General features: G+C 32.9%; 1 protein-coding gene across 1 annotated transcript; it reads left to right on the top strand.

Moving 5' to 3' along the window:
- The first annotated feature begins 559 nt into the window (after positions 1–559).
- On the top strand, positions 560–2,456 carry LOC149570149 (uncharacterized). Its single transcript, XM_089822802.1, has one exon. The coding sequence runs from the start codon at positions 1,348–1,350 to the stop codon at positions 2,362–2,364; it is 1,017 nt and encodes a 338-aa protein (XP_089678928.1). The 5' UTR covers positions 560–1,347; the 3' UTR covers positions 2,365–2,456.
- Positions 2,457–13,977: the final 11,521 nt, after the last annotated feature.

The following is a 13,977-nucleotide window of genomic DNA, read 5'->3' on the forward strand; positions in this document are numbered from 1 at the left end:
GTTATAATTAATATAAATATAATGTTTCTCTAAAAAAAAAAATTATTTTCATAATATTATTAATTATAAAATTTACATCTATAATTTAGAAAAATAAAAATATATTCAAATCATATTAATAGATAGGAAGGGGAATTAATATCAAGCGTGTGACAACATAACTATTTTACTTCTTCATTTAAGATGATAGTATCATAATGTCTTTAAGCAATTAAAGCAATCAATCTAATTTATGATAATTTATTTCTAAAATATTTTTAGTTATACAATTTACACAAAAAAAATACTAAGGAATTAGACGATTACAAATGACTAATTGAAATATATTTATATTTAGACAGATACAAGTAATACAATGACTTATTCAAATTGAAGGTTGACAAAAGATGAAATCAGAGATCAACTTCCTTCTCAAAATTAATAATAAGAATTGTACTCTAAAAAATTTCTATTTAACAAGCTATATTTAGAGTACTTATCCTAAAATCCATCTTCTTCTTCTTCTTTTTTTGATGAATAGTCCTTTTCTATTAATAAATAATATACCAGTTACAATTCATATAGCCAAAATCAACAACTATTAATAAAATAAAATAAAATAAACCAACCCCTCAGCTGCCCAGCTGAGAAGGATCGTCGGGCCATCAACACCATCTTCAAGGACTTGGTCTTTATCTTTATCTTTTGCCCACAGGGTACAACCATTTGCCAAAGGTAGCAAGAGGAGCACCAAGAGGGGGAGCCATTGGACCTGGGGACCAACCTGAGCCATGGTGAGGCGGAAAAGTCGAGTGACATTGCCGACCACCATTACCACCACTAGAAGAACGGTGGCCCCACCATCGCCACCACTAGAAGAGCGGTGGTGGGGAGCCTACGAACATGACGTGTGAGAGCGGCGAGTGCCCTCGCAGCAGCCCCCGTCTAAGAGTGTGATCCACCCAAATATAGCTTTTATAACCCTGAGTAATTCTGTGAAGTAGGGCGTGTCGAGACGGAAAAATATAGAAACTCTCTGTCAAACATAGAAATAGACCTCTGAACCAAGATTACAACGATTCTGCCATTTTCTCTTCACCTCTCTACCAAATTCCAGCGTTTTTATCTGAAATCCCCCCTAAAAAAATGGAGCACCAAACTTGGGCCAATGATGATCTGCTGCTCAATCCTTTTCTCCACCTTACGCTGTGGGGCCTTTGTCATTTTCCTGCTACTGCAAGTTTCGATCCCTCAAAAACCAACAATTAATCATTCCATAAAATGGTATTTAAGCTCTTGATCTCCATGGATTCAGCAGCTAGCAAGCACATCTGACATTGAATCAAATCGCAATTTGAAGGATCCAAAATGGGGCGAACAAAGGGAAGGGTGAGAAACATGGACGATTTCTTTGTACTGAGTGCAGGGGGAATTGCGAGGGAATCTGCAGTGCTTTTTCTGCAACATTTGCCCTTTTTTGTTTCAATTGCAGTTCTACTGGTATCCCCTGTTTCTGCTGCCCTAATTTTCTCCCGCGCCCTGCTTCCCCGCTCTTACATTGTGACCGGATTTGCTCTCCAAATCCGTGAATTCGTCAATTCCGCCGGATTTCCGAATTCGCGCTACACGCATCTGATTTGCAGCAAGCTGTCCCAATCATTTATCTGTTTCATTCTCTGTTTCCCCGTTGTTGTGATATCTTCCCTTCTTGCAAGAGCAGCAGTGGCCCAAACGGTAGCCTGGATTTATGCAGGGCATAAACCCTCATGGGAACGGCTGATTCAGGTTTTGCCCAAGCTTTGGAAGCGCCTTTTGGTGACATATTTATGGGCAGGTGTTCTTGTTACTGGAGCCAATGCCGTGATTCTGGTACTAATTTTAGCGGTTTTTAGGGCACTTTCTGTTTTAGGTTTTCATTCTAGATTTGAAATTGGGGCTGCTTTGGCAGGGGGCATTTTTTACTCCATTGTGTTTGCACATGCCATGATTGTTTGCAATTTGGCCACAATTGTTTGTGTTCTGGAAGATTATAATTATGGGATTCAGGCCGTGTTGAAGGCCATTTTTCTGATCAGAGGGAGGACGAGAATTGCTCTGGCTCTGGCAATTGTTGTCAATTTGACTTGGGCGTTTGTGGAGAGCCTGTTTGTTCACAGAGTTTTGAGAGGAAGTGGAAGGAACTCTGTTACGAATATGGCATTGGAAGGTTCTGTTTTGGTGTTCATGTATTCGATTGTGAGTGTGATCTATGATGGCATGAGCACTGTGTTTTATTATACCTGCAAATCAGCTCGTTTGGAGTTGGTTTACCTTGAGACTTGTCTTCCCTGGTCTACAAATCAATGGGAGGGCACACACCCTGAAGAAACTGATTGTAAAGTATGAAAATTGGTATGGGTGTTTTGATTAGTTAAAAGATATGGAGATTTGAATTCTCTCTGTAATTGTCATTCTTTAATGGTATCAGGTTTTCATAATTGGATTGTTTCAGAGATTCCTTATATGACATTTTGAAGTACATTTTATAATCTCTTACCAGATCGATAATGGAAAGAACAATAAACTGATCACTTTTTATATTGAAAGAAGCAATTTTATTTACATAAATGAAATCTTTACAAGTAAATGTTATTAGATATAAATACTGTCCGAATTAACAGCAGTATTGCTTCTATCAGATATAAAACAGTGCAAATAATACAATAGACGATGAGCCAAACTGTTTCTAAACCACCCTTAAATAGCTGGGCGAATCCTTGAAAGTATTTGTATACCAATCTCAGCAATCGTTAATGTAGAAAACTGAATCAATACTGCAACAAAGTGCGCGCCTTCCAGACTGAAAGAACCATAACATACAAAGTTGATATGCTGCAAGATATCTGTTCAATACAGGCTGTAATCATAATACTTCCCTGAAGAGACATGGCAAGACCATCTAATGACAGTTTGTTTGACCTGTATTTTATACTTTTCTTCCAATACAAGCTGATTGTGTAGTTCATCAAATGATTTTCTAAGCCCAATGTTAATCTGGAGAGTAGCTTGAAGAGTAAAGAGTAGAGGAGAGAAATCTGAAGTGATAATCAAATACAAAGTGAAAAGTGCGTGAAAAGGTAGCCATACTCCTAATTTGTCAAAAGCATTTAAGAATAATATGGCTGAAAGATTGCATGATAATATTAAATTGATCAGTTTTTTAAGTGAAAGGGTTTTTCATCTATTAAGTCTTTGGCAATTGAGGAGTACAAATTCCCTTCAATTTGCCAACTTTGATCCGAGCTTCATTTCTTATTATACCCAAACTTCTTAAAGAACGAAGATTGAACTTCTGTTGTTTTTTTCAAGGTTAACCTATGATATTACAACTGGGAGTTGAATGCATGGATGTGGAGGCCTAATATCTTTTCTCTGGCTGTTGGAAGAAATTTATCAATGACAAATTGGAGGCATGGATTTAGTGTCACATAGTTTCTTGACTTAAAATCACAGTCACGTTACCTTTTATTTGAAGGATATTTGATACTGATTAAATGTATTAAAAAAGATGGCTTGTCAAATAGGATTGATTGAGCATCATTACCTTCCAAATAATTAAAAATTGCTTTAGAGCTATGGGTAGTTGAGAAGGCTTATCATTGATGGGCCAGACTTATCTGGTACTCCTCATTTTTTTCTTTCTAAAAGTAAGTCGTAGATTTAGCAGTTTTACATGTACATAATGTAATAGGAAACGTCAGTCAATTGTAGTTTTTAAGTAGTTCTTAAATTGAATTTGTGATACATTTTTTAGAGACTGTGTCAAAAATAGTTGATTTAGATTGATCATTGAATTATCGATCTGTTCTAAACATCTATGATCTAGTTCAAATAAGAAGTGTATCTTTTAGTACTTACAAAGCATGCTTAAGTAATGTTGTTTACAAATAGGAGTAGAGGTTGCATTAGAGAGTACTATGAGGCTTGCTATTGAATTAATGATAAGGGAAGAGAGAGACTTTAAGTGGAAATGAATTTCACTGCGTTGATAGAAGTGAATGTTACTACATGGTAGTTAATTCGCTTGATTTAATTGTTGAATGTTGATTATTGTCACGAATCCAAGATAATGTGGGTGTACTATAGCATCGTTGAAGTGTGTTTTGATAATATATCTCTTATTGTGCTTCTAAACACAGATTTGTGAGAGGATTGTAAGTGATGTGTTATGAGTTCATGATGCAAATGAACTAAAATGGTGTTTTAAAATAAACAACCCTTGACTCGTTAATTTTGAGAATTTGTTGTCTATGTCAATGGTTTCATTTATGAAAAAAATATAACATTATAGAAGGACCACCATCATATACCTTTGTTTTATTTTTTAATCAATTATTCAATAACTTGATACAAACAAATACTATTGTGTGTAAAGTGGAAACAAACATAGTCCATTCCCTATCACATTACCCCTTCGAGAAAAGATAATGTGATTTGCATAAATAAGTGACAACAACATAATAGTATATAAATTAATCTTTGGGAACATGAAAGGAGAAGAAAAGAAGAAAGCAAGATAGAATAGAAAGGCACTGATATATGTGGTTATAACCCTTTCCATTAGAAACCCCTAAACTCAAAGGCATCAAACCAATGTACTAATCTACAAGAAACATTTATATAATACACTTGAACAATCTTAAATAATTTATTTGTGGATCTACAAAACCATAATTTTTTATTACCAGTGTAAAACCTACAAAACCAAATTGATGTAGGTATGGATGGGAAAATTAGAGCCAAGGGCACACCTAATAGGCCAACCACCCTACAGAGCAAATAAAATAGAAGCAAACAACACCAAGGAGAGAGGAACAACAAATACTTTATTAATTCACCAAATTGGCTGCATACATGCCCAACTGTGAGACCTTTTGTGTTACAAGCAACAAGATTTACAAAATTCCAAACTTTGAATTTTTCATAGATCCTTCATTCTAACTCTTCTAGCTCTCTCGACTTTACACTGCCTAACCTAAGCATAGACACCCCTATTTATACTTGCCAAAATGAGTTACAAAAGATTCTAGATCATTACATAATAGAAGGTCGACCTCAAAATGGTCCACGTACATCCCAAGACAAGATCCTTACCTTAAATTCACAATCCAAATTAAATACATAAGTTGGCTCACACTAGGAACCAATCACACACAAATTTGGTCAAAGAAGGAATCGAGCATCAACAAACATCAAGTTCACTTGGCACATGAAGGAACACTTAGCCACCAAAGAACTCAGTCAATACTGGGAAACTTGGCCAATACTAAACAACTCGACAACAACTGCACCTCAACAACCACTAAACAACTCAACACTCATTGCAACTCGGCACTAACATGCCAAATGAACAAAGATGAGTAGGATACCAAGGCAACCAAGGATACTATTGCATAAAAAATTGTGTCATTGACACACATAAATCCACATCTAGTTCTCATCTAAGAGATAAACAAGTTTATAAAAAACAAAATTTAAACCAGAATAAATAGAATAACATAATTAATAATTACCATACATCTTAAATGAAAGAAACATGAAACTAATATATGCAAGTACAACAAACTAAAGAAAGAAAAGGTCTAAGAACTTTTGGCCTACTTTTAGGCCAACTCCAAAACCACCATTACCTATAAGATAACATAGAAGGTAGGTTATTTATGTGCCGTTTATATCATCAAATGATCGCTTTGTAGCCTCTACACATTTGGAGAAAATGAAACAATTCATTCTAATGTGAGGAACTAAAGTCACACACCCAACATAAGAACATCAAACCATAGTCATGACACCACAAGTTTCTTTATATGCTAAGATAGTCAACAATAGACTCCCAACATTAATACTTTATTGCACTCAACCATTGAATTGAAGTACACCATGATGCACAAGAGTTATTATTTATTATCAAACATGAGGTCCACATCAGCATTATAACAAACAAAGACACATGATCAACTCTATTATATTCCATCTTCTTCATCTTTAAAATTATTTTTATCTCCTAAAACTAAGATCAATTGGAAGACTTCAAATCAAGCAAGGATTAATAATCAACCAATTTATTCCTACATATTTCCTCAATCTTACTAAAAGACTATAATAATAATAAATGTGCAATCTTAAACATGATGAAACCAACACAAATGTTTGTTAAGAACATGGATATAAAAGGGGATGAATGCATATACACTAAATCTCAACTTCAAATCCAATTCATCATTTGAATAATTCAAGTTCTTATCTTAATATTAAAGTGTAGCAATTGTTAATCTTTCCTCAACAATAAATAAACTAATCAAAAGATGAACACAAACACATATCCATGTCAACATATATAGAAGGAACCCTATAAGGAAAAATAGATGAAAAGGATAGTTACTTCAACTTCACAAAGAAATATAATTTTTTTTTTTAGCAATCGGCCCACTAGAAACAACAACCACATTGCAATGAATTTGTTGATGCCAACCTACAAGAGACACTAATCCTCCAATACAAGAACTGAGGAGCAACTTAGATAGAGACACCAACCAAAATGATAAGGTAGGACTAGCATCGACCTTTTAGACTCATACTACACACTGAATCATATCTGGTCTAGTTTAGGCCATTCTTTTAGTGTTTACCTCTACGACATGATTTATACACCTTAGTTCATCTCTATAAATAAGATAAGATATTTTCTCACCACTTCTACCACACTCATGCAAAAACACTTGAAGAATGAATCAGAAGAGAAGATGTTTGATTATTAATGATGCATTAATTGACATGATACCTTTTCTATGTTGCTCGTCTAGTTGATTTGTAACTTTCTCATAATTCTTTAGATAACATTAACCATAATGGAATTTACAATGGGTATATGGTCCATAATATGTCACGTGTGTGGTTTCTTTGGTTCAAAAGATACTCAAAATTATACAAGAATACTAGTTGAGTTCTAGAAGTTATTACAATGATGATGTAGATTTTTCTTACAATGTTTTAGTTGTGTTTCAAATATTGTTACATTGGTAATGTGGAGTCCCTAGTTATATATAGTATTTTGGTGGTGATGGTGTTGAGAACTCCTTATTTAATTCTATGGTCTATGGTTATATGGTACAATTTGGCATAATTCTAGTTTGTATGTACTTTGGGCTTGATGTTGTAAATGCAAAGAATATATGTATGAATAATAGTAAATAGTAGGTTTTGGTGGTATTAGTTGATTTACTAATACTATTATTGTAGTTACCACGTTCATCTTATTGGTTTGACTTTATTGTTGTTTCTCAATGCTTTTGTTATTACGTGATTGATGATCCTACATTGTTATTACTTGTTTGACAAATTAGTTTGTTGCTACTATTTGTGATATCATTTATGTCTCAATTGAACCTAAGATTAATGCTTTGATTTTGTTTGTGTTTGCTAGAAACAAAGAGGTTATGCTGAAATAATCTAAAATACCTTTGGTGTCCTTTAGATATGTTGGAAATAATGTTGTTGAACAATGATACCATCATGCTTAGTCATATAGTATGTGTTTTAGAGATATTTGTGGCATGCAAGTGATCTATGATGTTGTATATCTAATGTGATTAGTTAGGCTAAGGTTTTGTGTGTACAATATTGCTACTTATCTGGGATCAATCTTTTGGTCTAGATACAATTTTAGTTGATGTTAGAATGCTAATTTTGGTGTCACCCTAGTGCATAGATCTACACACTTCAAGGTTCTGCATTGAGAGATGTTTCTTACTATTCCAAAATCTCCAATGCCTATCTACACATTGTGTTTTGAATATGGATTTGGATTAAGTGTAAACCATTTGATGTATCTTAAGAAAATGTGTTGTGAGATATTGGATCCTCTCCTTCTCTTGGAGTAGAGTACTGCTTTATGTATCTTGGGCCTGGATGTCCTATTTTCTATAATAATTTTTTATCTTGATTGTGTCCAACCTTTACAAATGTTTTTGATGATCTATCTGCTATTTAAGGAATGTATTTAAGGTCAAAGAGAAGAGTAAAGTGTTTTATAAGAGTAGAAGTTTAGAATAACACATTGCTTCAAACAAAAAAAAGAATTAATTGAAGCAGATTTGAAAAATTCTAAACTTGAGAGAAATATATTCAGAGATATTGAGTGGTGTATTCTTTCTTAGGAGACTCTTCTTATTTCTTCTAAGTTTCATGTTTCTACTAGATGATAGTATTGATTGACGAAATTATAAACAGGAAAACAAGATACTAAGAGGGGGGGTATTTTAGTTTGTGGTGACTAATCATGAAAGTACTGTACATACTTCATAAATTCTTTGGGGCTCAGGGCATTAGCTAGAAAAAAAATGTGGGCCCTATTTTATTGGGATTTTGGGCCCTATTTTATTGAGATTTTGGGCCAACATGTAGTTATTAATTATAACCCTAAAGTGATAAAAATACTTGTATAAAAGGGCTTAGGGTTAGGGATTTTTTCATTGTGATGATGTGGAAATTGGTTCTTGTGGCAGTATTGAGCTGTAAGGGATTATGAATTGTAATAAGGTTGTAATCACTAGATTGTAATAATATTGGACTTATTGTTTGGTGGATGTAGCCCAAGGTTTGGGTGAACCACATTAAATCTTGGTGTCTTGTGTTCTTTTCTGTGTGATATATTATTTTATGATATTGTTTATATTTGCATATAATTGTTATTTATGTCTGAGTTTTAAACCTAACAAGGTGAGTCAAAATCTTAAGCACTTTTTCTTTTCACCAATTCATTCACATTCATTAGTTAATTTGTGCATATAAAAATTATAATAATAAACTTAACATGTGAATATGATCTATCACATGCATGAAAATAAACACATTAGACAATATTTTTTACCCAGAAACCCTCCAAGGTGAAGGTAAAACTAGGGTGGGGATGACACCCACAAATCTTCACTACTGTAGTAATAAAGTTAACTTGTTAGGGTTACAATGTTTGATCATAATATATGATCTACCTTGTGAGGGCTTTTCCCTATTAAAAATGTTTGAGACTGCTAGGTATCACCTTGTTAGAGGATTTAACACTTACAATGAATTAAGGACTCTGTTAGGAGATTTTCAAAGATTTGTTAAGACCACTCTATTCAAAGAATTACCCTAGTTCAAGTCGATTAAAACTAATTCAATTCCTAACTCTTGGTATGCTCTGTAAGCTATTTTTGAGTCTTCTCCTTGCTAATTGATCTCTCCTTTGATATGTTAATACTTTTCTTTTCCTTCACTACTATGATTTAGTCACTTGCTTTGTTAAGAGATAACATAACACTTTCACTGACTTCTGATATGATCTCAATCTTTTACTCCACCACTCATGCATGCACACTCTTCTCTTCTCATCTCATCGCCTCTCTCACTCATATATGATCTATATTAAGATCTTCTCTATTTAAAGAGTTACATAAAGAGTTTTCTAGATGCTTCTATAATTAGCCTTGTCATCTGAGTCATTAATCACAAAAAATAGGGATTTTTGATCCATGTCATAAATGTGTAAAAATATCTATAACAATCTCTACATATATTAAATGTTCCATCCAAGTCAGCTTGAAAATGATTTACCTCAAAAATATGAACCATTCCTTACTTTTATGTAAAGTCTATGTTGCTTGGCCTTTACTATTTTATGATAATCAACATTTTTGTTACTTAGTTTGTATTATACTTGGCACTTAAATGATTTGTAATGCTTGGTTGATAATGAGCTCAACTCATATAGAAAATACTCAAAGACCATACACTTACTCGGCTCCCACAGAGCTCGGTGTATACATACTTATGTACATGACTCAACCTATATAGAGTAGCTCAGTTGCAGTGATGACCATTTGACTTTGCCGTGTAAATGACTAAGTTTTTACTAGTAATAGACAATAATGGTTAGAGATACCAACAGATAGTGATTCTATTAGTAGATTTTTGTATCTTTCCCTGAGATACTGAGTTTTTCTTATACAAGTCATTTGTTTCTTTAACTAGTGAAATGAACCCCACTTGCGTAAGTCTTGGAAGTGGGCCTAAATATTATAATTCAAGATTTTGGCTATTGAGATTTTGATTCTCACCATGATTTTTCTCATATTTGGATTTTCCACATAAAATGGGTGTCCATGTGTTGCTTAGTGTTTCTACATTTTGGTTTCATTAAAGTTAATTTCTTATGGTAATTGGAGGTATACCAAGATTTGAATTGAATTTTTTATTGTTGTTTAAATTTATTCACCCCCCTCATATTCCTATTGTGCATTGAATAATTGGTATAAGAGTTTGGTTCATTCTTGTGAAGCTTGACTTCTCAAGAGAGTTTTTTTAATGATATAGGATTTGAGTTTCAAAGTTCTAAAGTTTGAAGCTAAAAATTATGCCTATTGGAATGAAACAATGTGGTTTAATTTAAGGTTTGTACCAAAAGGATTATGGGAAAGTATTCAAAAGGGTTATATTGAACCTCAGGGTGGACCATAGACTCTAGATGAGATAAACACTGAAGAACAAAAAATTGATAGCTAGGGTTGGTATTGTCATTTTCTTGAGTGATTAAGTATTCAATAAATTTATTAGATTGAACATAGAAAAATACTTGTTGGAAAAAATAATTAGTTCTATAAATGAAATGTAAAAACAAAAAAAGAAGCCACAACGACAAATCCAAAGCACAAGTTCAGAAAATACATGAAGATTAGAGCTGATGAGTTTGTTGAAGGATATATTCATAAGGTCAGAAATATTGTGAAATCTATTTAAGGTTGTAAGTGGAGTAATAGAAGAAAGATAAGTGTTGGGAAAATTATTTATCAATCTATCTAAACCTTAGAAAACAAAAAAATATAATTCTAGAAAGTTGTAATTTGTATTTCTACACCTTGGATCAACTTCTTGGTTTACAATATGCATTTTAGCTTCTTGAAATGGATGAAATAAGGCAAAAGAGGAAGGAAGAAACATTTAAAGCATCAATAAATTTTAAAGATGAAGTTGAAGAGGACATGATGAGATTGAAGAAAAAATTGTAAGAAGAATAGTGAAAGAAACCAAAAAATACAAAGGTAGGTTACCTCCAAAATGCCTTAATTGTGGTAGAATTGGTCATTTTTCTTCTAAATTATATCTTTATTAAGAATAATTTAAAGGATATAATGATGCAAAGAGAAATAGTTTTGAAATTTATGATAGCATAAATAAGGCATATATATTTAAAGAGACAAAGAATAAAGAAGTTTATGCACCATGGAGGAACATCTATGGAAGGATGAAGATGATAATGACTCAAATAAAGAATCTTTATTCCTAGCTATAAAGGAAGGAAATAAAGAAAGAAGCCAAAATTGAAGAAGATTGCATTACATTGTGAAGTGGAACCATATGACATGAGATAAATATTGATAGCTCTAACTATTATTTTCCACTAGTGTCAAACACTTAGTCATATACTAGGTAGAGTTAGATGGTCATCACTCTGACCAAGCTACTCTATATAGGTTGAGTCATGAGATAGACTTGTATATAAACATGTATATACTGAGCTCTATAGGAGAGCTCTGAGTAAGTTTATGGCCACCTAATATTCTCAATGTAAGATGAGTCTAAATATTAACCAACTAGTTTGAACATGTTGAAAACAAGTTACACAGAAGGTGCCAAGCATAGTAAAGACCAAGTGTCAACAACATAAATAGTGAGTGTCAAGTGTCATAAATAGTAAGTGTCGAGCAATGCAGAATTTATATTCAAGTTAGGAATGATGTAAAGTTTGAGGTAAACCATTTTAGGCCAACATGGTTATGGTATTTAATACTTGTAGAGTTTTTTACAGAGAGTTTTACGCATTTTCTGATGTGGATCATAGATCCCTATGTTTTGTGATGAATGAATTAGATGGAGAGGTGAAACATAAAAGAATCTAGAAAAACCTTTATGAAATCATTAAATTGGGTAGAACTTGAAATAGTTTTGTATGGTGAAGTGTATGAGGATACAAAGGAGTGAACATGGTATTCATATGATTCAAGTGTGAATGTGTGAACATAATAGAAGAGGCAAAGAGTTCTATTATTTCATAATGGAGAAAGCAACCTAGTCAAGCAGTGAAGGGCGTAAAAGCTATATTAGGTCAAAGATTATAGATCATATTGGAAAGAGGAGATCCAACATCATCTTATTAGAGAATACTAAGGATTAGGTATTGAATCAGTTCTAATAGATTGAGACAAGATAAATCTCTTCATAGAGTGGTCTTAACAGATATTTGTAAATCTCATAACAGAGTCCTTAGTTTTTGTAAGTGTGAAACTCTTTAATAGGGTGGGATATACTTAAAAGCTTTTAAAAAGGAAGACCCCTAATAGAGTAGATAATTTAATATGGTCAAACATTGTAACCTAATAGGTTAACTTTATTACTACAATAACGAAGATTTGTAGGTGTCATCCTCACCCTAGTTTTACCTTCATTCTATAGTGTTTCTAGGTAACAAAACTATTTGTGCCAACATGTGATTACTTTTCATGCATGTGATTGATAGATTATATCTAAACATTATTAAAGTTTGATTTTATAAGTTATGCATGCATAAGAAATTGGACATGAGATGGTAAAAGTAGTGAATGCACAAGTATTGTGAGAAAGGTTAAAGTGTTACAAATCCTGATTCACCCCCTCTCCCGATATCTTGGTTTTCAATTTAGACTTCCAACAATTGGTATCATAGCTAAGTTCTCTTGGAGAATCTTAACAACTTGGAGTTTTGACAAGAAGGTGATTGACATCAACTCCATATTGTAGAAACTTGAGATAGTAAGACAAGATTTGAAGAAATCCCTAAAAATGAGAAAGGAATCGGCTATTCAAGACAAAGAACTTCATTATGAAGAAGTTGAAATTGAAAGACTATTTGAAATAGTATATACAAATGACTCATCATCTTTAGATCTACTAGACAAGAACAAAATCTTGAATGAAGAAGTCAGAGGACTAAAAATAGAATATGAGATTCAATCAATAAGGATATGTGAAGTGGTTGAGAGAAAGAAGAAAAATGAGGAAGACAAGGTTGTTACTAAAGAAGAAAAAAGACTAATGGAAACTAGACTTTAAGAAATGATACTTGATGTAAAAAAGCTTAACAGTACACAACCTAACATGATGAAACAACTAATGCTTGCAAAGCAATAGTTGAATAGAAAGCATGTGAAAATAGCAAATCTGATATCATAGAAGGATCTACTAAAGAAGAAACTAAAAACTAAAAAAGAATATGTGGAAATATTCTATTGGAAATATAAGAGGAGTAATTGAGAGGGGAGGGGTGAATCAATTACCACAAAAATAAATCCTAGATTCCTTAGATGTTAGTACAAAACGTAAACTTTGTTGAAACTATTGTCACTCAATTAACACATAGTCACTTGATAAACACTATCAATTTGTTGTAACTCAACAAGTACTATATTATTGACTACTACTCGGTAAATAATGAACATGCATAACTTAGGATGATAAGTGTGATTAACCTTAATTAACTTAGTTACATACACATAAAAGAAATAGCATGAACATAAGTGACACCAAGATTTAACCTGGAAACCCTATTTGGGAAAAAACACAAATTACAACTAGTTGCTATTTTCACTCTTTTGAAGTGAGCCCTATTAGTAGCCAACCCTATTACAGGTTAAAAAACACACTATTAGGTGTGACCCTATTAGAGGATTTAATCACCCTATTAGGAGTGGTCTTTTTAGAGGTCCTTAGACACTTCAATCTAGAAATGCCACCTTGTTAGAGGATTTGACAAATAGATGTTAGGCTAACTCTATTAAGAGATTTGATACACTTCTACAATGGTTAGAGAGTAACAATGATATGACCTGATTGCTAATGCAACTGTATTGCTGATTTTGGATCTCAATTCTGGCTTGAATACTTGAT

Source organism: Cupressus sempervirens, chromosome 3 (assembly GCF_028749045.1).
Source record: "Cupressus sempervirens isolate cs-2001-9-10 chromosome 3, ASM2874904v1, whole genome shotgun sequence".
In the NCBI taxonomy this organism is placed as follows: domain Eukaryota; kingdom Viridiplantae; phylum Streptophyta; class Pinopsida; order Cupressales; family Cupressaceae; genus Cupressus; species Cupressus sempervirens.

Coding starts and splice junctions, on each gene's coding strand:
- LOC149570149 (XM_089822802.1), top strand. CDS start 1,348: ATGGGGCGAACAAAGGGAAGGGTGAGAAACATGGACGATTTCTTTGTA.